General features: G+C 46.6%; 1 protein-coding gene across 3 annotated transcripts in view; it reads right to left on the bottom strand.

The window, feature by feature from the left end:
- Window positions 1–460: 460 nt before the first annotated feature.
- CHST11 (carbohydrate sulfotransferase 11) overlaps window positions 461–25,537 on the bottom strand; it is a 305,461-nt gene continuing 280,384 nt past the window's right edge. For all 3 annotated transcript variants that reach the window (XM_009426132.4, XM_001159706.7, XM_054664634.2), the window contains exon 3: window positions 461–5,525. In XM_009426132.4, the coding sequence (XP_009424407.1) occupies window positions 4,671–5,525 (855 nt within the window). In that variant the 3' untranslated portion in view covers window positions 461–4,670. The remainder of the gene's footprint in view (window positions 5,526–25,537) is intronic.

The raw sequence follows: 25,537 nt of genomic DNA, 5'->3' as shown, positions 1-25,537 counted from the left end.
GAAAAACTGGGACTTGAAGTGCAGGCTTGCAACTTCCTAGCAGTGGCACCATGGATGGCCATTTAGAGAGGCATGTCATTCAGTGCCAAAAACATGGAGTTCTGAAGGCACATCAACCTGGGCTTGAATACTGGCTCTGCCACCAAAGCCATTTACTGACAGCCTTCATGCCTTTTCACATGAGTGGTGGAACTGTGTGATCACAGTGCACCTTCTAATGCATTAGTCTACAAAGACTTTATAGAAAAAATGGAAAGAAGAAAAGCTTCCATTCACCCGATGAACAGAAAGAATTTGGATCTATGGCGGTTTTTACCAGGGCTGAGTCTGCCAACGAAGCCTGCATCTCCATCCTTTGATACACATGAGCAGGGCCCCCCGCACGCTAAGGTCCACGGCCCACCCCACCCCTACAGTCTTTTGTTAATGAGCCATGAACAAACCATACACGGAAAGCAGCTTCTTTTTTCTTCAATTTAATTGAAGTTACTTAGAAAAATAATCAGGCTTGAATGGCTTTTCCTGGAGGAAGGTTCATGAACATTTTCACGCTTTTGTTGGCAATGTGGAATTCAGCTTTCTTTAACAGTACAGCAAGATACAGGGAGCGTTTTCTACAACAGGCCCTCTACTGCATACAAATATGTAAAAAAAGAAAATCACACTCCACAAAGATGTGACATTACATGTCCATATGCCATACTGAGCATGCTCATAAGAAAGTAGTATGGGCAGCTCCTTCTGGACCTAACAAAGTGTAGTAGACTGAAATTTGCCTGTTATCAGCCAAGGGTTAAGCGGATTCTAGAAGGCCTTGTTGCCTGTAGGGTTCTAACTGGTTGTGATGGAAAAAGGTTGGAGGAAATGCTGGTGGTGGGAACTCGGGGGAGTGATGTGGTCAGTCCTGCTGACATAGAGGTGGGCAAGGAAGGGATTTGGTCACTGGGATTGCACAGAATGGCGCAGCTGAGATTGTGTGTGTGTGTGTGTGTGTGTGTGTGTGTGTGTGTGTGTAGGGGAGGACTGGCTAGGAAAGCAAGCAGAGTGCCTCTGCTTCTTCTGCCAACTCTATCTCAGCACTGATCCAGACCCCACCAGCCAAGCATTTGTGGGACCCGCACACTTTGCTCTGGAGCTTTCTAGTAGCCTGGATTAATCGACCCCTGTGCTTCATGCCTTTGCCACCAGGAGAACCAGTGCAACTGAAGTTTCCACTGCCTGCTGCTCTCCTGTGGCATCCACATCCTGAATAGGCAGGAGGGTGCAGCTCACCTGGTGCACAGGGAGGAGGAGGAACGTCCCCTCTGAGATACCACAGGTCAGCAGACCACCTCTTCCCAGACCAGCTGGGGAGGGCAGGGAGGCGGGGTCTGGAGGAGCTGCGGGAATCATCTAGAGCTTTCCAACCAAAGGGATAAAGTAAGCAGGAATGTCCTTGCAAACACTGCCCTGGCTGTACCTGGTCTTTAAAACACAGCAGCACCTTTGAGAAGTGGCTGGGAGATGGGACGCCTGCCTGTACTTTTCTCCAGCTAAGCATGCATAGAAAGCAGTTTCAAATATTCCTCTTTAAAAAACACAAACTTTCATTTTCCAGGCACACTTCACCAGTGGATTTCTTTAACCAAGGACACAGAATACTTTCTACATTCTGCAAAAACAGTTGAATCCATTTTTTTTAAAGTTTCAATGCCATTAGAAAAGAAAATGTGAACACAAAGCAAAACACGGGGAGAAAGAGTCCCTCATTCCAGAAACCTATTGATGTCATGTCCCCTGAAGGACAATCTTTCTCACTTAAGAGAGAGAAGCCAGATGAAAGGCCATCTTCACATGACAGTGAGCAGGCTTGCACAACTGATCAAAGACGGACACAGAAATGCAAAGCAACGTGAATTTCCATTGAAAACCCCCCCAAAAGCACACAGTGAACGATTCCAAACTATGAAACTGAAGAAGCACTCATCAAGAGATCATCTGTTCCCACTGAGCATCCTTTTGAGCCTGAGGAGTAGGGAGCCACCCTGGGCCCTATATCCCACTCACCCTCTCCTCTCTTCCTTCTGTCCACACCACCCAAGACTTCCTCCACTCCCTCCGGGAGGGATAGAATTGTAGTCCATGGCAGTATCCAGGATTAGAACCATTGCTTCATTAAATAAAGTACCTCTGTTGCTATAAACCAGATGGAGACTGTGGTGCTATTTTGTTTTTGTTTTTTAATGGAAGGGTGTTGGGGTGGCAGTTTTTATCCTTGAAGACCTCAGATATGCTAAATCAACCTAAGCAAAGTATACTCGGTGGAACCCTAGCTCTGTGGGGTGATCTGCAAAATAGAGTATCCTGGTCATGTAAGTTCAGGAAATGCTACAGACTCAAGGATTATTTTTGGGGATTCACCATGCACAGCACACACTGAAGGCTGAAAAGTCCTTGCAGAAAGGAAACTGACTTAACTTTGTTTCTTAAGGATATTTGACCACAAAACCCTTAGTTTGCATCACACCAACCTGATGCCTCCTGGAACCTGTGTTCTGTAGAATGCGTATTAGAAAATGTTGGACAACCTGTTTCATTATCAGAAGTCCCATTTCTGAGGACAGTGTTCTCTGCCTGGAAATAAGGTCCAGATTCTCAATTCCAGGGACAGCCAAGGTCTGTCACTCTACCCAGTAAAACACATTGCATAAATCTCCATCCATCAAGGGTATAGTTGCTGCGCCCTTCACAAAGGGGAGAGAGCTCGGAAGAAGGTACACAACGTTTTATAAATAGCTTCAGCTACCTTCTCCGGCCCACATCTCACTCACGTTAAATAAAATAATTTCCCCGGTGAGATGTTGCAGCTGCTGCCCACTGAGCTTGCTGTGAGCTTTACAATACAATCTTAATAGTTTCTGTGAATAAATTATTCAATTTTTGTTTGTTTAGAATATCCTCACCCCTTCACTATATACTGCATCAAAAACAAAAGGCAAAACTTACCCACACCCCATCCCACCCTCCCCTATTATTAAAACTATTATTATTATTATATACAGTATCTGCTACCAACTCATTCACTAGCTGTAAGAGGGATGTGGCTCAAACTTCAACTGAGAAGCATCAGCAATGGCTGGAAATGAGAAGCATGTTTAGATGTTAATTAGCAAGGAACAGGAAATGAAACGTTTCCAGGCTTCCAGAGGAAATGGGGCATGGATTATGGAAGGCTGTCCTTGCTGCTCATGCATGGCAGTTACCAAGATGCTGATGGTCTTTCAGCCTCTGGAGGACGTGAGAGGGTGTGCATGTGTGTATGTGTACAAATAGTCCACCTCTGACCTTCATGAGGGGTAAAAACCATTGCAAATCCCCAAGTGTACGAGTCTCACCTTGGCATTTCACACTTGTACGTGGCAAGCAGTAGAAGACAACACTTCTACATGGGGATGTGGTGCTAGGCTGAATGGAGATGACAGTAGGAGGCACTTGAGGAGTGTTCCCCTTTCCTCACCCAAGGCAGACATTGCTAATCCACCACAGCACTCTTCCACACTGTGCCTGGAGAATCCATTCTGGGGCTTAAAGGCAGACATGACCCATCAGTTGGAGCAGGCACATGATAGGAAACATTTTTTTAGCATCTTTTCTGTTGGTCAGTGAGCTTGGGATCACTCACGAATATAAAGTGGCCTGCTCCGAATGTCAGGTTTTCAAATATGGGCCATAGAAAAATGTAAATTTGTAGGGGTCATGGACCTTCTGCTGTTGCTCATGAATAGTCCAAACCTCATGTCAAGTCCATGAATAATATCAGGGGTTTGCTAATTGTCGAGCTGGATGCTCTATGTCACATAAAGCTTTTTGAGGGCCAAGACTATTGGGTTTGTTCAACGCTCTATCTTCAGGGCCTAGTATATAGTAGATGCTCAATAAATATTTGTCGAATATAAAGCAATAGCCACTTCACCTTCACTGCAACTGGCACCGCCAGTTTAAAATTCCTGTTAAAAAAGCTTATTCTATCAGATTGCTAATTCTGGTGAAAAATTGTTACAACCAACTTTCTCCTTGGGTTAAAAAAAAATCACATTTCTTTAGTGCAAGGGACTTTCAGGTCGATTGGAATTGGTTTGGAATGAGTCCCTTGCAAAGATGACTCTAAGTGCAATAGCAACGTACTTATTTCTAGCAGAAATTCAAGAATGGTGGCATCCATACACATGACAATGGCTGTTATCACATGACTCCATGAGAGGTTAGTAAGGAGAACATTCATGCCCCCAAATGAGCTGTAGCAAGCAAAGCAGGAAACATAGATTTCTTCTGGAAAGATGTTAGAATTTTGCTGCCACAAAAAGAAATAATGAGACCATGTTTAAATAACTATAAATAATATTAATTAGAATTTATGGAATGCACAATTCATGGAATTCACCAGAACAGAAGAAACCTTTGAGACAGTGTTGCAGTATTCACTTCTACAGACAAGGACGACCCATCCTATTTCCCCTGCAAAGACAGCTGTCCTTCCCTACGAAGGATTTTAAATAATTCTCACTATGCTGCTCGCAGCATCATCCCCAAAGAAATATTAATTTACAAAATAACCCAATATCCATATAATTCTTTTGACAAATAAAAATCTTAAATTAAAAAGCATGATTCTCTCCCTCTCCCCACCCCCTTTATTCCAATTTCAGGTAGCTTGGCACTGAGTAATTGAACATTAAAAAATCGAGTTTGTAGACTTCGTACAGCTGCGTTTGGTGCTCTGAGCTGATGTTCTGGAAGAATTCTGTGGTCATTTCATCAGTAGTTCTCGTAGACTTTGCATAGGTGGGGAACTTCAGGTAGCTGCCCACTCCTGCCAGCTGCAGGACGTAATTAGAATCCTCTTCCAGTGTCTCGTACTTGCCCACGAGGTCATAGTGGATGTGGCAGGGATGGCAGAGTGAGTAGACGGTTTGCCAGTGTTCGTTGAAAGGCTCCTCCCGCTGGGTGTGTGGGTCGATGAGATAGGCCACAAACTCCTCGAATTTGACATCGTCCCCTTTGCGCAGGGCCTCCTGGGTGGCGTTCTTCCGCTGGCGTTTGATGATCTTGGTGCCGTACCGCTTGTGGAAGGAGATGTTGTACTTCTGGGTGAACTTGTTGCGGTAGGCGGACACTAGCCTCTCGAAGGGCTCCCGGACAAACAGGAACTTCATGTAGCTTTTCAAGCGGTGGTTGATTTCTGGGATGCTGTACTGGTTCAGGGTCTTCAGGTTGGCGGAGACGTGTGCCTCGTTGGCCGGGATCTCCATGGGGTCGCTGTACTTCCCCCGCCCGGTCAGGACCATCATGAGCCGCTTCCAGTTGGTGCAGGCCACCTTGGGCACGTAGCAGTAGATGAGCTCGTGGTCCTCATCCACCACCAAGTGCTTCAGGTCGTTGGGGGTCAGCACCCTCCGCTTACGGCTTGTGGCGCTGTTGGCTCGGCACGTGTCTGTCACCTGGTCCCGCCGCATCTGGTGCAGGACAGCAGTGTTTGAGAGCTCCAGCTGCAGAGGAGACACAAGACGAATAAGAACTCAGTACTTGCCTGAAACATTTCCACTTGGCTACAAGTAGATCATAAATCCACCCGTTCAAACACATATCTAAGCTGGGTGCAGTGGCTCATGCCTTTAATCCCAGCACTCTGGGAAGCTGAGGCAGGAGGATCGCTTGAGGCCACAAGTTCAAGACCAGCCTTGGCAACATAGTGAGACCTCATCTCTAAAAAAATTAAAAAATTAGGAAGGCATGGTGGCGTACACCTGACATCCCAGCTACTTGGGAGGCTGAAGCAGGAGAATCACTTAAGCCCCAGAGTTCAAGGTTACCTTGAGGTATGACTGTGCCACTGTGCTCTAGCTTGGGTGACAGAGCAAGACCCTGTCTCTAAACACACACACACACACACACACACACACACACACACACACACACACACACAACACATGGATCCAGACCTCATGATGTATAAAGTGCTCTGCTCAGCACTGCAAAGAGACATAACCTAAATCACTCATAGTCTAGGAGGTGCCAGCGCAGAGAGCTGTCAGCCTCAATAGAGGGCAAAGGGAAATGCTTGGGAAGATGTGTGTGTTCCTCTGAATTCTAAGAGCAAAAGTTTCTCCCCAAAGGCCATTCACTCCCAGTCCAAACCAGTACTCACAGTCTACCTAGAACAGGAAACAGGAGGGCACTCTGCCTGCTCTGCCACCACCTGAGTCTCTAGCACCCAGAGACTCAGAGACCTTCACGGAGTGGTGGCACCCTACTGTCGGATTCCTGCCTTACCTCCACCACCACTCATGAAAGTTCAGTATGGTCCTTCTTTTATATAAATGGAATAATATTAATTGTGATTAAAGTTACAGAGAAACTGGGGGCACAGGGCTATGGAATAGTTGCTCTGGAGCTACAGATGAGGTGGTGTCTTGGTTGCCTCCTTGCCCCAGGAACCAAGCCCCCATTCATACACTGGCCTTTTGGGGTTCTCCATAGCCCAATGCCAACCTACTTTTCCAGCCTGATTCCTACTCCTCACCCTTTCATAACCGGAGGGGGCGGTCCCGAGAAACCAATGATTCACTCTTTCCTTTTTGCCGCAAGCGTTCCTTAGGCTGGGCCCATCTGGGATTCTCCCCTCTCAATCTCTGCTGGTATAAACTTGACAATTCTTTTCTTTTCTTTTTTTTCCAGAGTCTTACTCTGTTGCCCAGGCTGGAATGCAGTGGCGCGATCTCAGCTCACTGCAACCTCTGCCGCCAGAGTTCAAGCAATTCTCCTGCCTCAGCCCCCCGAGTAGCTGGGATTACAGGCACGCATCACCATGCCCTGCTAATTTTTGTATTTTTAGTAGAGACGGGGTTTCACTATGTTGGTCAGGCTGGTCTCAAACTCCTGACCTCAGGTGATTGGCCAGCCTCAGTCTCCCAAAGTGCTGGGACTGCAGGGGTGAGCCACTGTGCCTGGCCCCAAACTTGACAATTCTTCATGGCCCCACACACTCCCCTGCCACACAAGTGGAATAATCATTCCCTCCACTGAACACCCACAACACTGAGTGTGCTTCATAGCACAACCCTCCTGTCTAGTTCATTCTTGGTTTTCTCAACTCCTGTGGCCACTTGCTTCACAGGGACTCGGAGCCCCAGAGTCACTGCCTCCTCCAGGCCAGACTGTGGGTGGCTTTGAGTCCTGAGAATGCAGCTGTATCCGTGAAATCCTCCAATCACCTGGACAGCCAAGTCAGTAGAGCCTAGGACTTGAGTGCAACCCAAGTATCTGCCCCTGCTCCTCCAACTTTGAACCTCCATCTGCACAATTTTTACTAAAAGGTGCACAGGGCCATTGGGATGGGCCTAAAGTAGGGCCACTGATGAGTTTGCTGGGGAACTGAGGGTCATCATGGTAGCCACCAGGGAGAAGCCATTGCACCCTGCATTAAGCTCCATGTCCATCTCCTCTCATGGTCCCCAGGACAAAGGATGGTGATGGTCACCATGACAACAGCAGACAGTATGACTAAGGAGCTACTCTGTAAGAGGCACCTTCACAGGTGATTTAAATACATTATGTTTAATCTTCCCAGCAACACGCTGAACTATAACATGCCATCGCCACTAAAAATTTTTATACTCAAGGGAGGAAGCAAACCAAGACAGAGTACTAACACTTTGCAAGGTCTATGTGTGAAGAGTATGGTGATTCTCTCACTGCTTTAGCCTCACAAATAACTGGTGGAAATCTGGAAAGAGTTGCTAGTATCCCCCGATGTGCATTCCCCTTTGCAATCTGACACTGACACTCCTCCCATCAAGAAGCAGAGACTCTATTTCTCCAGTTCTTTGAATGGGGGCTGGCTGTGACTTGCTCTGATGAGTAGAATGAGGTAGAAGCAACGATGAACACTTTCTGAAGCCTACTAGGAAGCCCTGCAGTTCCTAGCCTTCACGCTGTTGGAACGCTGCCCTGAGACAGTCATGCTATGGAAAGACCTGTCCAGCCTCCCGGAGGATGAAGACTGGGGCACTGCAGACCAGCACCAACTGCCAGCCATCCACGGACCACAGTGATGTGAATGATCCCAGGTGAGACCAGCAGACCTGCCCGATTACCTACCCACAGAGCTGTGGCAGGTGACATATCAGTGCTGTGTTAAGCCACTAAGTTTTGGGGTGATTTGTTGCCCAGCAATAAATAACTGAAACAGGAGAGCTGAAAAACAGGAGAGCTGAGGGTCCTAGCCGGGATATGATGCTGAGACCCTCAGCCAGATTCCAGAGAAGCAAGGGCACCATATATATTTTCGGTTTCCACTTGGTAAAACCAGCTTGGCCTGGAGTTTCCCAGCTTGGAAATAACTGGCTAATTACCGACCTCTAGTTATTCACAGACCAAATGCCACCACTCAACAGATTTATCCCCACTATAAAGGGCAGAGCAATAATCTATATGTGCAAAGAGGCCTGGGCTACTGAACCACGGATCCAGTTTGCATGTTATTATGACCCAAATATGGGGCCTGGACCTTTCTTGGCCTTTGTTTCCTTGCCTATGCAAAGGAGATCCTCACTCCGATGCCTTGTTAGGCTGGTGTGAGGACTATAAGGTGTGTACTCCGTGGCCTGAACACAGTAGATATGCAATCAGTATTATTTCTTCCTTTCCTCCCTCTCTAGGCTGCCCCTGCCTTGCCTGTAGAAAGAGGCAGTTAGATTAGCTGACTGCCGGGGTCTTGGCCACCTTTAATGTTGGGTAGAGCCCAGTTTCTTCCAGGGTAGCCAACTGGTGGCCATGCATTCTTTTCTGGGTCCCACAGAGAATCTTCCAGAATATTCTTCCTTAGTGCCTGGGTATTGTTTTGTCTTGCTGAGATTTTGCCACAAAGGCTCAATGCCCAGTGGTCATGGGTCCCCATCAATCCAAATCTCCAGTGATGCTATTTTTTAGTTCTCCAAGTATAAGTGACACTAGGCATATGCCAAGAAATATCAAAAGCAAGATGCAGAATTTCCTAATTTTCCCTCCTGCACAGTATATATCAGGATGATGATGACACCTAACACTGACTGGGTGAGTGCTCGTTGTGAGCCAGGTAATGCTCTTCATGCTTCACACTGACTAACTTCTTTAATGCAATCAGTAATAACGGAGATTATTAGGATCTCCATTTTACAGCTGAGGATCCGTCAGATGCACCAACACATGAATGATAACATGGAAAACGATTTGTGGAGCACTCCTTGTTCACTACCTTGAGGAGATTCTCCCAACATTTGTAAAGCTGTGGTGGTCTCGGCATTGCCTTCTGTCAACAAGGAAACAGGCTGAGACAGGCAAAGTGACTGCCCAAGGTGCCTCCTTCTAAGAGAAGCAGAACTGTGACTTGAGCCAGAGTGTGTGACTCAGATCTATGCTTGTCACACCATTCTGGCATGAAGTGTCTGCCTTATCAAATAGAGGTACCACAGAGCAGGAACTTTGTCTTTCCATAGCGATATCCCCGGTGCTTGCAAAAGTGCCAGCCCCACAGGAGATGCTCCATAAGTGTTTGTTGAGTGAATGAATGAATGGCTTAATAATCTCTGTAGGGATACTTGATCTGTAAGCAGGAAGACCCCTCTAGTTAAAGAAATTTCTAGGCCAGGCGTGGTGGCTCAGGCCTGTAATCCCAGCACTTTGGGAGGCAGCAGCGGGCTAATTACTTGAGGTCAGGAGTTTGAGACCACCCTGGCCAACACGGCGAAACCCCATTTGTACTAAAAATACAAAAATTAGCTGGGCGTGGTGGCAGGTGCCTGTGATCCCAGCTACTCGGGAGGCTGAGGCAGGAGAATTGCTAGAACTCGGGAGGTGGAGGTTGCAATGAGCCGCGATCGCGGCACTGCACTCCAGCCTGGGCGACAGAGTGAGACTCTGTCTCAAAAATAAATAAATAAATAAATAAATAAATAAATAAATAAATAAATAAGTAAATAAATTTCCCAATTGTTTGTTGATATCATAAAGTTCTTTCATAGAGCTGTACTGTGACAAATAATGTCCCTCCCAAATTCATGTCCACCCAGAACCTCAGAATGTGATTTGATATGGAAATAGGGTTTTTGCAGGTGTAATTAGTTAAGATGAGATTATACTGGATTAGGGTGGGCCCTGACCCAATGGGTGGTGTCCTTATAAGAAGAGAAAGCAGAGACACAGAGACACGCAGGGAGAATGCCACGTGAGGACAGAGTCGGAGACTGCAATGATGTGTCTCCAGGCCAAGAAATGCCAAGGACTGCCGGCCACCACCAGAAGCTGGGAAGAGGCAAGGAAGGATCCATTCCTCTGGAGCCTTCAGAGACAGCATGCCCTGCCAACAGCTTGATTTCAGACTTCTGGCTTCCAGGACTGTGAGAGAATACATTTCCTTAGTTTTAAGCCACTCGGTTTGTGGTAATTTGTTATGATGGCCTCAGGAACCTAAAAGAGGAGGTCAATCATTCAAGTGATAACTTTGAGCAAGTCGGTACTAAACTATAAGTTTAAAGAGAAGATAACATCATATAAGAGGCTATTTTATATAGAAGAATAAGGACAGTGTATTAGGGTACTTGTAAAGTACAGTGAAGATAAGATTTGAAATAAGAAGGTCTGGGCTTGATCCTGGGCAAGAGCCTTACCCTTCTGAGTCTCAGTTCCTCTATTTGCAAAATGGGGATAGTACCACCTACCCCGCAGGGGTGGTGACTACAGCAAATAAGGTACATTTCAGCATTCAGTAAATAAGATCAACTCTAGTACAGGATTTGGACAAGGTATGGCACAAAATAGGTAGTTAATACGTAGGCATTCTTTTATCAAAGAAGAAAAAAGAAATCTGAAAAAGAACGCCTGGGTAGGAATCTCAAAGACAAATTTCACCAGCTCTGTAATTTTGTTGCAGGTCAGCCCTAGGTCACTGGATTCAATTAATAATTATTTTGAATAGGAAAACTCTGACCTTTGCAATTCATGACTTCTTAGCTGATGTATTCATCACCCTAAGAGAAGCATTCATGGGCCTCTTGGGCTATTGAACAATGCCATTAAACAAAACAAAACCTGTGTTTAAAGGAAATGAAAGGACTAGGAAGGAAACGGGGCCCATCAATTCTGCCATTTGAATCACTAAGGACAATTTTGAAGGCAATAAGTTACTAAGATGAGCAGAGAAATAAGGGGATCTCCCCCTCATCACCCTCCCAACCTCTTTTGAGCTGGAGACAATTTTCTGGCCACCTGAATCCCCAGGGAGGTAGCATGCCAGTTAATACTGCATTCAGGACCACAAAGGCAGGAAAAATGGAAATGACACCAGCATATCATTTTACATTCAGTTGCAGAGGCGGAAAATAACTCAGGGGGGCTTTTAAACCTGGTATTTGAGGTTTCTTTCCCCTCCATTTCCTTCTTCTCCACAGCAGTTTAAGGGGCAAATGGTGCACCTGCCACAACAAGGGTAGGGGTCAAGAGAATGCTTCTCAAATCCAAGACAGAAATTCACCTGGGCCTCTACTATTAATGTTTTTAAAAATACATTTTAATTGGTTTTTATAATTTTTTAATTTTAAAATAATTTCAGGTGACAGAGTAAGCACCTTGTCTCAAAAAATAAAAATATTTTCAGACTAGTGTTGATTTAAATTATTAAAAATAAAATGGTACTAAAATGTGCACAAGCCAGGCACGGTGGCTCACACCTGTAATCCCAACATTTAGGGAGGCTGAGGCGAGTGGATCACCTGAGGTCAGGAGTTCGAGACCAGCCTGGCCAACATGGTGAAACCCTGTCTCTACTAAAAATGCAAAAATTAGCCGGGCATGGTGGCAGACACCTGTACTCCCAGCTACTGGGGAGGCTGAGGCAGGGGAAAATCACTTGAACCCGGCAGGCAGAGGTTGCAGTGAGCCAAGATTGCACCATTGCACTCCGGCCTGGGTGACAGAGCGAGACTCAGTCTCAAAAAAAAAAAAAAAAAAAAAGTGCAGAAATATAAAACCAGGTGCACAACTACAAGTTCAAAACAAACATAAACATTCAAATGCACAACATTAACATGAGGGGTGATGTTTTACTGGAACTAAAGCCCTGCCTGAAACCACGCAGATGCTTGCTCACTGCTGTGGGTCAGGGTGTTTGGAGTAGGGCTTCCCTTTCTGTGCTGCATGAGGACTCGGTTTCCTTACCACTTCCTCATTCCTAGTTACTGTGAAACTCAGCACGCTGGAATCTCATTTGACCTTTACTTGGTAAAAGCTCATCATGTATATATTTTCCTTTTCTGCTCATTTCCAATTAGCCCAAGACAATAAAAATGGAGCTACATGGAACCACCAAGAACATCAATGAACACAGGCACCACGACTTCATATGGCAGAACTAGGTTATCCGGGGCAGACCTGATGATCCAGAAATGGATAAGCATTTTTCAAAAGATTATCACCAAAATAAAAACACTCAATCAATAAAGTTCTTCTATGGAACTCTAGACTCCTGGGGGTTCTATCTGTGGACTTCTTGAACCTTGGTTTATGAAACCTGGAGTAAGGACAGCCCTGGACAGGCCAGACGGAAGAGAGGAATTCTTTGCCACCATGTCAAAATGGGGCAGGAGAGATTTCTGATGACAGCCTGGCTCCACCAGGGCTCAGAAGAGCTTTTGTAACTGTCATAACCCCTCAGCAACTAACACGTTCCCTGAGCACAGTTCCGGAACTACTGATGGGACCAACAGCTCTGGGGACATCAGGAAGACAAGAGAGTGAAGAAGACTCACTCATTAATGAAGAAAAACCCGTTCCCTCATAGTAAAAGAGAATGCCCAAATTTTCCAACCAAGTTTGATCAATTTTACAAAGAAAGGACTTGTTGATCTGACAATTATCTGAGCTGTGAGATCAATGTCTCTCTTCTTACATTCCCTTTCTCTCCCCTCTTCTTGTTTGCTTTCTCAAAAGGTTTTGAAGAGACCATAACAAAGGACATATGTGCAGTATGAAATAAAAATAGAAAAAAAATATTCTATGAGGGCTGGGATTTAGAATCTCAATTGGTTGTGGGCTTCCTAGCAGCAAGGACAAAAGGGGAAATATGATTAAATCTTCTTGCTCTAGTTATCAGAAAAGAGAAACATTCCAGTTGTTTGGAGAGGAACATGCACAAGATTTCAAAGGACTCAGAAAATTCAGTGCAGGAGGGAGATTCTTGGATTCAGTTTGCCTGTGTTGGGGTATTTGGAGGGTTGCTTTCTTCAGCTGACTGAATAATGCCACGATGCACTTCCACCTAAGGTCAACAGAAAGCTTCCGCATGTATGGAACACTTTCACATATACCACATCGCATTTAAGGAACCCGTTGGGACTCTTCCAGAGGCTGCAGAGCCTACTACAAGAAAGTTTACATTTAGCCAACCAGTCCCTACTCCAACCATGCGTCATTCTCTCCTGGGCTGGCTACCCCTGAGTACTAATCATACTTCATGCCAGTGGTTCTCAAACTTGAGCCTACATGAACGTTATCACCTGGAGGGCTTGTTAGAACACAGCTTGCTGGATTCTCCTCCCAGAATTTCTGACTCAGTAGGTCTGACAGGCCTGAGAACCTGCATTTCTAGCAAGCCCCCAAAGTGTTTGGGCCGCCATAAGAAATACCACAGACCAGGTGGCTTAAACGACAGAGATTTATTTTTTCACAGTTCTGGAGGCTGGAATTTAAAGACTAAGGTGCCGGCTGGGGCTGGTGTTCCCTGAGGCTTCTCTCTTTGGCCTGTAGATGTGCCTTGCTTGCTGCCTTCTCACACGGCCATCTCTCCCCCAAGCCGACTCCACTCCCCAGGTGTCTCCTCCTCTTAATCTCCCCCCTCCCCCCTCCAGCCCCCACCGGGCATGCGCTCCAGGTGTCTCTGCCTCTTATAAGGACACCAGTCAGCCTGGATCAGGGCCCCACTCAAAAGTCCTCATTTTTCCTCAATCCCCCATTTAACAGTCCTTTCTCCAAATACAGTCACCTCTGGAAGTCCTGGGTGTTGAGAATTCAACGTATGAATTTGGGAGGGACACAATTCAACCCCTATAACACCAGGAGATGCTGATGCCGCTGGACTAGGAACCAAACTTTGAGAACCACAGCTTTATACTATTTGGAAATGACTGTAATCTAATGTCTTTCACCAATTCACAGCTATACTTAATTACAAAACACAGAACCCAGGTTCGCCATCTGCTGCCGACAGACTCCTAGATCCACCCCAGCCCCAGCCTCCAACTCCCTTCATCTCGCTTTGATCTCTCAAAAGTATAAATTAGGTCAGAGGAGGGCTGATTCTAGGAAACCGTGAACATGGCTCCGGGCTCTGGGCTGTGTCCTGCATTCTCGTTTAGATGTCTATTTTTAATTTGGACATTTATAAAAGGCAACCATAATTAGTTTAAGTACCAAATTTAGGGACTGTTTGAAAAAGTCTTTAAAATTTTACTACGTTTCATCTTAAAAGGAAGAGCTGGTTTCCCTTAATTAAAACATTACTGCAGCGTTTGCAATTTCCCTCAGACACAAGACCCAAACAGGAGGAAGAGAGGTCGCCCCCTTTGACTGTCTCGGGGTGGGCAGAGTAGGGGGACATGCAGGCAAATAGACCCAGAGAAACAGGTACATTTGGAAGCATTAAGTGACTGAGGGTTTTCTGAATCTGCCTTTAACAACTGTTAGCTTGGGTCTAGCCTCAGTTTCTCCACTTAAAAATCTGAATGCAAAACCCCTCTCAGCATGTCAGTTGCGCTGCCATCATCTTTCTGTTTCAGAATTGGGGGAGGGGGAGGAGCACCTGATGAGCTGATTTGCTCTGATTATATGACGTTTCTTTCTGGCAGAGGAATTACTAAACTCTCCTGAAAAGGGCTAGTCATGAGGAATCACCGAAGACACCACATCCACAGCAAAAAAAGGGTCACATATTTATACTAGCTACCATATATTGAGCACTTACTATGTACCAGCTACTGTTGATCTTCACACTCTATGAGGTAGGTATCATTAGTATTTTCAACTTGTGGATAAGGAAACAGGCACAGGGAGAATAATTAACTTGCTCAAGCTCAGGGAGCTAGGAACCGGGTCTGGGGTTCGAGTCCAGGCAGACTGTGGTCTGAGACCCTGCATGGTGCAGCCTCCTGGGGTCTGGAGACCCACCCGGGAGTTATCGGCTCCCGGGCAGCCACTGGAGGCGTGGGTCTCAACCCTAGCAGCTCACTGGGATCATAGGAGAGCTTTAAACACTGAGGACTGAGTCCCACCCCAGAGATCTGTTATATTTAATTGCTCCTGGAAATCTGAGGCTGCCCGGGTGGGACTCCACTATTTCAGGGGCTCCAATGCCAGGAGCTATAAGCTAAAGCAAAGACCTGGACTGGAGTGGTGACCGGCATATGATCTTGGGCCAGTTTCACCTTCCTGGTCCTCAGGTTTAAGATAGGGGACTTTTCATTCAGTAGAGCCAGGGGTCAAAGGTCTAGAAGGTCACAGGTCTCAGACATCTTTGGGTGCATTTTAGGGGAAGCACTAAGAATTACATAATGCTCAAAACCTCTTAGGTTTAGAAAAGAAAGGAGAAAAATATTGGGCCTTTAAAGAAACAATCTGGTCTGGACCTGGTACAAAACGTAAAGGGTTTAGGAAAGAAGTGATTTCATGTTAACTGACATTAACGTTGTCAGGGAAATTGGTTTCTCTGGATTGTAACTTGTCACTAGGGAAGCACCTGTTTGCAAGGAACAACAACTGAATCTCTGCAGAAGCTTTGCCTTCCTTTCCAAGGCAAAAGGAAGAAGGAAAATGCACCGTGGCTGGAAAGCATTTTGAGCCCTGAAGGTGAGGTAGGAGGCTCTGGGTGATAGTAATGGAGGGCCTGGTGTTGGCCTCTGGATCAGCCCCCAAGCCAGCCTCAGCTGACACTGGCACAGGTGGGTGATAGTTCTGAGCTCCATTTTAACCTTGGGATCTTTATAGGCAGAAAAAAATGAGCAGAAAGGAAAGCCCAGGATTTGCTGAGCAATGAGAAAGGGTTGTTTCACCCTAGTGTTGTTAAAGTACTTCTTTTGTAGGCAGGGTTTATATTGGGTGACCTGGGTTAGAGTCACAAACTCAAAGGCTCTCCAGAACCATCAGGAAATAGAAATGAATGGCCTCGGCATCTTGAATGGGAATGAACCCAGTCAGAGTCCACTGGGCCACCGAAGGTGGCTGATGCCACATAGATCTCACTGATACCGTCATTAGGGAATGAGGACCTGGTCTTTCGAGATGTTTCAATTTCTCAAGAGAAGTCAGAATTCAAACCCAGAGCCAACATCATACTAAATGGGCAAAAGCTGGAAGCATTCCCCTTGAAAACCAGCACAAGACAAGGATGACCTCTCTCACCACTCCTATTAAACATAGTATTGGAATTTCTGGCCAGGGTGATCAGGCAAGAGAAGGAAATAAAGGACATTCGAGTAGGAAGAAAGGAAGTCAAACTACCCCTGTTTGCAGATGAGATGATCCTACATCTAGAAAACCCTGTTGTCTGAGCCCAAAAGCTTCTTAAGCTGATAAACAACTTCAGCAAAGTCTCAGGATACAAAATCAGTGTACAAAAATCATTAGCACTCTCATACACCAACGATAGTCAAGTCAAGAGCCAAATCAGGAATGAACTCCCATTCACAATGGCCACAAAAAGAATAAAATACCTAGGGATACAGCTAACCAGGGAGGTGAAAGATCTCTATGATGAGAACTATAAGCCACTGCTCAAAAAAAATCAGAGAGGACACAAACAAATGGAAAAATATTCCATGCTCATGGATAGGAAGAATCAATATCATTAAAATGGCCCTACTGCCTAAAGCAATTTATATATTCAATGCTATTCCTATTAAACTACCACTGACATTTTTCACAGTACTAGACAAAACTATTCTATAATTCATATGGAACCAAAAAAGAGCCCGAATAGCCAAGGGAATCCTAAGCAAAAAGAACAAAGCTGGAGGCATCAGCTACCCTACTTGCTATTCTACAGGGCTATAGTAACCAAAATGGCATGGTACTGGAACAAAAACAGACACATAGACCAATGGAACAGAATAGAGAACCCAGAAATAGGACCACACACCTACAACTATCTGATCTTCAGCAAACCTGACAAAAACAAACAATGAGGAAAGGATTCCCTATTCAATAAATGGTGCTAGGGGCCGGGCGTGGTGGCTTATGCCTGTAATCCCAGCACTTTGGGAGGCTGAGGCAGGCAGATCACTTGAGGTCAGGAGTTCGAGAACAGCCTGGCCAACATGGCGAAACCCGGTCTTTACTAAAAATACAAAAATTACCCAGGCATGGTGGTGGGCACCTGTAATCCTAGCTACTTGGGAGGCTGAGGCAGGAGAATTGCTTGAACCTGGGAGGCGGAGGTTGCAGTGAGCCGAGATCATGCCATTGCACTCCAGCCTGGGCGAGAGAGCAAGACTCTGTCTCAAAAAAATAAATAAATAAATAAATAAATAAATGATGCTGGGATAACTGGCTGTGCCTATGCAGAAGATTAAAACTGAATCCCTTCCTTACACCACAGACATAAATTAACTCAAGATGGATTAAAGACTTGTATGTGAAACCCAAAACTATAAAAACCCTAGAAGACAACCTAGGCGATCCCATTCAGGACATACACACGGGAAAAGACTTCATGATGAAGATACCAAAAGCAATTGCAACAAAAGCAAAAACTGACAAGTGGGATCTAATGTAACTAAAGGGCTTCTGCACAGCAAAAGAAACTATCAACAGAGTAAACAGACAACCAATAACAGAATGGGAGAAAATTTTTACAAACTATGCATCCGACAAAGGTCTAATATCCAGCATCTATAAGGAACTTAAACAAATTTACAAGAAAAAAACAACCCCATAAAAAAGTGGGCAGAGGATGTGAACAGACAGTTTTCAAAAGAAGACATACATGAGGCCAACAATCATACAAAAAAAAGTTCCGCATCACTGATCATTAGAGAAATGCAAATCAAACCCACAATGAGATACCATCTCACACCAGTCAGAATGGCTATTACTAAAAAGTCAAAATAACACGCTGGCAAGGTTGCGGAGAAAAAGGAACACTTATACACTGTTGGTGGGAGTGTAAATTAGTTCAACCATTGTGGAAGACAGTGTGTCAATTCCTCAAAGACCTAAAGACAGAAATACCATTTGACCCAGCAATCCCATTACTGGGTATATACCCAAAGGAATATAAATCATTCTATTATAAAGACACATGCACACATGTGTTCACTGCAGCACTGTTTACAATAGCAAAGACATGGAATCAACCTAAATGCCCAATAATAGTCTGGATAAAGAAAATGTGGTACATATATACCATGGAGTACTATGCAGCCATAAAAAAAGAAAGAGATCATGTCCTCTGCTGGGACATGGATGGAGCTGGAGGCCATAATCCTTAGCAAACGAATGCAGAACAGAAAACCAAATGCCACATGTTCTCACTTATAAGTGGGAGCTAAATGATGAGAACACATGGACACAGAGGGGAACACTCAGTGGGGCCTTTTGGAGGGTGGAAGGTGGGAGGAGGGAGAAGATCAGGAAAAATAACTAATGGGTACTGGGTTTAATACTTGGGTGATGAAAGAATCTGTACAACAGACCCCCAAGACCCAAGTTCACCTATGTAACAAACCTGCATATGTGCCCCTGAACTTAAAAGTTAGAAAAATATAAATTAAAAAAAGAGAAGTCAGAATATTAGGTTTCATGTGATATCTCTGTATTCTTAAATGTTAGCTACAATCATTTCAGTGGTGTGAGCCGAACCATCCCTGTAGGGTTGGTGCCTCCCCGAGGTGTTTGAGGATAGTAAGGGGGTGCCTTCCTCTGGCTGCTCTCAGCCCCCACTGCCTCCAGCCCAGCTGCCCCTGCTCACTTAGTGGAACCTGTGGGCAATTGCAAGAGAAAGACAAGGCGGAACCAGCCAGACTGTGGGAGTCCCTGGGTGCAGTTAGGAAGGCTCACACTCAGTGGTGGATATTAAGAGATACCTCTGGAACCTCAGCTCTCCCATCCCCTTCCCTGCTTCCCTTTTCTTTGTAGTACTTATCTCCTTAGTTTATCTCAATTTACTTATTTTGCTGGTCTCTCCCTTCTTGAACGTTAACTCTGAGATGGCAGGTAGTTTTCACTAATTTTTGTTCACTGTTGTATTCCCAGTGCTTCACATACAGTGGACACTGAAAGCTTTGTTGAATGCATGAATGACTTTGGGACAGTAGGGATTGTTCGGGACACAAGACGGCCAATGAGGCTGCGTGGGCTTCCCGTGCCTAAACCCGCAGCCCCCGCCTCATCTTCTGGTGGAGATTTCTGGCTTAGAGCCTGTGGCTGCCACACAGGAGCTTAGCATCAGCCCTGGGGCTGGAGGCCAAGAGAGAAGAGCGGGGACTCTCGGCCCTGGGTAGAAATGCAACAGCTTTTGATGAGGGAAGGACGCTGGCACTTTCCACCCATCTGGTGAGGCCAAGAAACAAGAGGAGGGGAATCAAATCACACTGGAGGGGGAGGGCGCCAAGGGCTGCCCAGGAAGGACTTGGTCTGAGGCTGTGTGGTACCCCCGGGGCTCCCTTTCAGCCAGGCCAGGTGCAGCTGGAAGGGCCTTATTGACATCTCAGATCAGCTGTTTGGGCTTCCGGAGGCCTGGGCAGGGTGCCGGAGGGGTGCAGGAATAGGAATGGGGCTGCTGCCAAGCTGGACTGCTTTCCGATGAATGGTGGCCCGGAACAGGAACAATGGTGAGGAAGGGATGCAGCTCCCACACTGCTTGGGAAATCAGAAGTAAGGGCAGGCAGGCTGAGCACCTGCTGGCTAGTGCTTTGGGGTCCTCGGAAGTCGCTGCTGGCAGGAGTAGGGGAGGAGGAGCATGGGTCCACTGAGCAGTCCCGGGTGGCTTACCCCTCCCCTAGCCAGGGAGGCCGTCAACCTCCCCTACCACGATGGGCCTCCCAGAGGGTGATGCTCTTGGGAGGCAGGGGCTTGCCACCCTTCAGGATCTCCTCCTGGCCTCTCCCTTCTTTGAACCAGTTGGCTTCATTGGTTCTCTTCCCAGACTGACCAGAATATTCTACTTCTATTTTGGCCTAATCACTTGAGCCCTTCAGGCCTTAGTTTCCTCATCTGCAAAATAGGGACAACAATAAAGTCTACTTCTCAGGGTCATTTTGAGGATTAGATGAGAGCCCACAAGGAAAGCACATAGCATGGTACCTGGCACATAGTAGGCACTCAGGAAGTAGCTACTGTAAACCTTACAGAGGGTGGTTTCCCAAGTGCCGGGCAGGATAGCAGGAATGTTGCTTTGCCTTTCACCTGACAGCATTTCTCAATGTTCAGTGTATGTAAGAATCACAGCGGGAATCTGATGCAATGCCGGTTCCCAGACACCACCCTGAGTAATTCTGGTTCAGTGGGTCTGGCTGTCCTGGGAACCTGCTCTTGATCGCTGCCCCGTGATGATTCTATCAGGCCAATTCTGAGGCTGGTGGTCTCTGTTTCACTTTGAGAACTGATGATGGAGCGTCGCTTTTACATGAGCGGGTTCTGCAGTGAACGCCAAACACATTTGTCATCTGTGCAAAATGCCTGGCTCATGGCGACTTAATATCTCACTGACATAGAAGACCGATAGAGGCAATTGGCGGCAACTTAGATTGGCAGCTGTTAAGCAAATTGGAGGTCTGAAGAGCAATTTTCTGGCAATATCAAGATTAGCTATTAATATGTATTAACAGACTGTAAAGGATTCATGGAATTTCACAGTAACTGAACTATGAATTGAGAGGCACCCAAAGAGGTCCATTTATTTCTTAATCAAGCAGCATGTTTCAACAATACCCGATTTCTCCATTGTTCCAAAGGCACGCATGAGCCACGCTCTGGGCCTTTCGTTTCTGCATGTTGCATGCTTCCAGTGAGAGGAAGGCTGGTCCTCCCCCAAGAGAGAGGTGGAGCTAGTTCTGCAGATGGGGCTCCAAAGCCCTCCTCCTACCCCTGCCTGGAAGACACCCTCGTTCTCTCCCCAGTAACCACCACCACCAAGCCTGGGGCCCCAACGGAGCCATTTCCACCACCTTTACCTGCACCCCTTTGCCTCAACCTGCTCCATCCTGATCATAGTTAATGTCACTATGAACAATGTGAGCTCAACTCATGCCCTCCCTCCAGGGCAGCTGGGATAAGGCCCAGGTATCTCAGTGTCCCAGGCACTTGGTGCCCAATACTTGCAGAATTCAGAAAAGGGTGATTAGCTTTGTGGCAACACATGAACATCTTTGCAGAGTACTAAGAAGATTTTGTTGATCACTTCACTGCCTTTTTCCTCTTTCAAGAAGGACGGCCCATTCTCAATCATAGGTGAAAGTGGAACAGGAAGACCATCGTGGAGTGCTAGAGGGACAAGCACGTCTAAATCCATCCATCTGCTGTTTACTGAGGAAGTCAGACATCTCTGCGGCTTCTTAGGCCATGGCCGAGGACATGAAGATACAGATATCCAGGAACAGAGTCACACACAATGGCAGGGACACAGACCCGGGGCCCAGAGGTGAATAAGACACCCTCAATTGCATGACATCAGAGGTATTAATATTCTTCTGCCTGTAGAGCTTTCAAATAATTTTACATCTCAGAGTCCTTAGAACCCAGAACTTCAGAGTTACAAAATACCTTTGTGATTATCTGATACCACCCTCTGATTTTCAGATGGCAAAACTGAGGCCCAGAGATGAGAGCTCATCCACCCACTCCCAGAAAGCAGCAGAGCAAAGACTGGAACCCAAATATGCCTTTTTGTTGTGCTGCTGGACTGCAGAGCAAAAAGAGGGATTTTCTCCTTCTATCCACCCAGCAGCCCTTGTTGGAGGTGCAGGGATGGATTCCAGGGCAGAGTGAGAGGGCAGGGAGTGTCATCTGTGTGGTGCCATAACAGTCCTATGAAATAGAAAAACCATCTTTGCTACCTTCCATCAACCTCAGAGGAGTATTTTGACAACACATGTAGATTTATGATCAATGGAAATTATAAAACTAAAAAGAAGTGAGTGACCCATTTTATTATCCAGAATAGGGAACGTGGGATAGGTCCCCCTGGGCTGGCCTGATTTCAGAGCTCATTAAAGAAAAGTGAGGCAAGAACTGGGAAAAGTCTTTGCATTTTTTTTTTTAAAGGCCGGTGACCCTACTAAAACTAAGTGGTAGAAACTAAATACATTGATTTCAGGGTACAATTTTTACAGAAAATCAGTGTCTCCCTGATCTCATTCAATAAATACTGAACAAAAATGGAGAGTATTTGCTTTGATGGAACAAAGGTTTACTCTCCCTAGGATGTCTGGAACTCTGCGGAGATGAGCAAGCTCATCAGCACAGGCTGGAGATCAGACTCTGGAGTCAGGCAGACCAATCTGGATGTAAAATTTGGCAACGGCCCTGACCAGCCGCATGATCTGGGGTCAGTAAGATTCACTCTCCTGGCCTCAGTCTCCTCATCAGTAAAGTGGGAGCTGAGAGAGCACAAACCTCACTGGCTCTTATGAGGTTTAAAGGGATAAAGTCTGCAAAGAACTTACTGTGTCACTTGACCCACAGCTGCTCTTAATGGACAAGCAATTAATATTCACAGTTAAAAGTTTTTTCTCATGAAAAAAATAGAGTTCTTTACTATGTGGCTGTTTCCATCAAGGGGCAGCAGAGCAGAGTGGTTCAGAACACAGGCTCTGCAGCCAGACAGCCTGGGCTTAAAATCCGGCTCTAGTACTTACTGGCTGTGGACCTTGGGCAAGTTACTTAATCTGAGACTCAGCATTCTCATCTGTAAAATGGGGATGACGGTGCCACGGACCTCCTGTGGTTATAGATGATGGTGAGAATAGCTGACTGTATGCCTGGTGCATGGATGAATACACTGGCCGAGAGAAGTCACTCTACCTTCTAGAAATTCAGGCCAATGTAGTAATGAAAAGATGAGGACACCTTTCCCAACTAGAATTTTGCCCTAAGCTGCTGACAAGGAGGGAGAGTGGCTGATGTCACTTTTCCTTTCACTTTCCCTGCCTCCCCTGGTTGAAGCCCAAAAAGTGGTGAGTTCAGGGTGTTCCAGGTGGAGAGGGAGAGAACGCTCAGGCCTGCTCTTGCCCGCACCCACTACCCGGGCTCCTCTGGCACACATCGGCGTTGGTTCCCAACCTCCCGCTGACAGCGTCTGCCACCTGCAGGTCCCGCTTTGCCCTGGATGAGCTTCGGACTGGTCAGCTCACCCCTCACCCCTGCCCAGCAGGCTGTCTACCTCCCAGCCTGGTCCTCCGTCTTCAGGAGGGACCCTGCAACCTGGTGGCAGCTCCATCCTTGGCCTGAATCAGTCCAGTGACTGCCAGTTATGCAAACAGGCCTCAGCCTGAGGCGCTGGGGGAGCCCAGTTTGAAGCAAGATATGATTTCAGGGAGAAAGCACACATTCTAACAGGGACAAGGAACAGAAAAGATGGCAATGCAGTGTGGCAGCTGGAGTGTAATTTAGTGGCCAAGAGAAGACGCTAGTGTCAGATTCCCAGATCTAGCACCTACTAGCTATGAGGTCCGGGCTTTCTCCTAAAGCCTCTATTTCCTCACTGTAAAATGAGCCAAACAGTACTCCCTGCTTTAAAGGTGGCTGTAAAGCTCAGATGAGAGGAGGGAGTTGCACGTGCCCCTGCAGGTAAGTGCTCAGGAAACGCCTCATTGCATCATGGGGCGGGTGTGAGGATGAAGTCAGGAAGGCCAGACCAGGCCCTTGCCTGGGTGTGTGTTTAGTTCACGTTCACTGCTTTTATTAAGCACAGGTGCCACAGACGCATGGCACAGGAGTGCCGTTCCAGCTTGGGAGAGCAGGGAATGATTTTCCCAAGAAAGAAGTATTCATGTAAAGCCCACAGAGGAGAAGGAGTGAGCTGGCGCCGAAGGCCATCTAAGAGAGGATTGGGTGGGGGAACAGGGAGTGCAGCCTTGAGGCGACAGAGAGCGGGGCACCTCTGCGAACCTTGAAGCTGGTCGGGAAGGGGAAGGGCTCCATGGCTGTCCCTGCACAGGCTTTATGCCCAAAATGACAGGGCAGGCCGGTCTGCTGAAGAAGGATGAGCCTGCGGGGTCTGGGAAGGCTGCAGCACCCCCTGACCAGGGCCTTCCAGAAAGGAAGTGTAGCAGACATAATTACACCGGTCCAGCAGGGCGGGACGTTGGGATCCTTTTTTATACACTAAGTGGCATTCTCTGAGCCAAAGCAAAGAACAGAAAGGTTCAAAAAAGCAAGTAGGATCGGGGCCTGGGGGGTGGGTTTTCATGAATGAATCTGCTTCCTGTGGCAACTGATGCCTCCAAGGGAGGCCTCTTGGCTCCAGGGAACAAAGGCATCCAGTGACAGCTGGGGACAGGCCACCCAGCCTTCCCAGGGGACAGCCTCGCCCTCCCTTTCCGCCTGGCTCATCTTTCACCTCCCCATGCCCAGCACATTCTCAGGCCAGGCCCTCCCTGCAAAACTGCCTGGTGGGGGATTCTCCCTCCTCTATTTCTGAAATGTTCTTTTCTTTTGAAAAACATCAAAACCACAGGCGCTCAAGAGGAGTCAGAAATACCTCCACTCTGTGTCTTCCTCCACTGCCCCGAGGAAGGCACTGGGCAAAAGGGTCAATGCGAGATCTGGAATGAAGCAGAAAGATCTAGAAGGCTCTAGATCAACTGATCATTCACTAACTAATCTATGACCCCAAGGTGGCCAGACAAGGGAAAACTACAAACTCACCTGCAGGGCTCTGTGATGGGTCAGGCATCCCACGAAGCACTTGACAGTCACCATCTCAGTTAATCCTCACAATAATCCCCAAAGTGACATCCCCAACTTACAAATGAGTCAACTGAGGCTCAGAGGGCTTGAGTTCATGTCCCAAGGCTCAGGCCTTGCAAGTGGTGAGGCCCAGGTTCCACCCTGGCTGTCCTGTTCTGAAGTACATGTCTTTGGCCCCCAAGTCAGCCACCCCCACGATGACCTCCCGTGTGACCTCAGTCATTCCCACGGGGGATGGCAAGGAGCCCGCAGGCTGATCCACAGCCCAGATCTACGTGGCTTCTGGGTACAGGGAAGCCCCTTGGGCAATGATTATTGAACTCAGTTCTTAGTCGGGAAGTTCTGATTAACTTCCTTTCCTTAAAGTTGTTATGGAGTTTTAAAATTCCCATAGCTAATTGCTGAGGCAGAATATCCCATAAAGATCATCTATAAATGGTGTTAAAGGAAAGTCATATTTTATTCTCAAAGATACTCCTGGTCTCAGTTGTGTAAGTCACAGGGTGAGGTTTGGCCTTCTTAAGCCCTGAAGCCACACTTGGTTTCTATCAAGACTCACAATGAAGATGCT

The sequence above is a fragment of the Pan troglodytes genome, chromosome 10 (assembly GCF_028858775.2).
Source record: "Pan troglodytes isolate AG18354 chromosome 10, NHGRI_mPanTro3-v2.0_pri, whole genome shotgun sequence".
NCBI classification, from domain to species: Eukaryota; Metazoa; Chordata; class Mammalia; order Primates; family Hominidae; genus Pan; species Pan troglodytes.
This window is presented reverse-complemented; position numbering and strand designations above follow the sequence as displayed.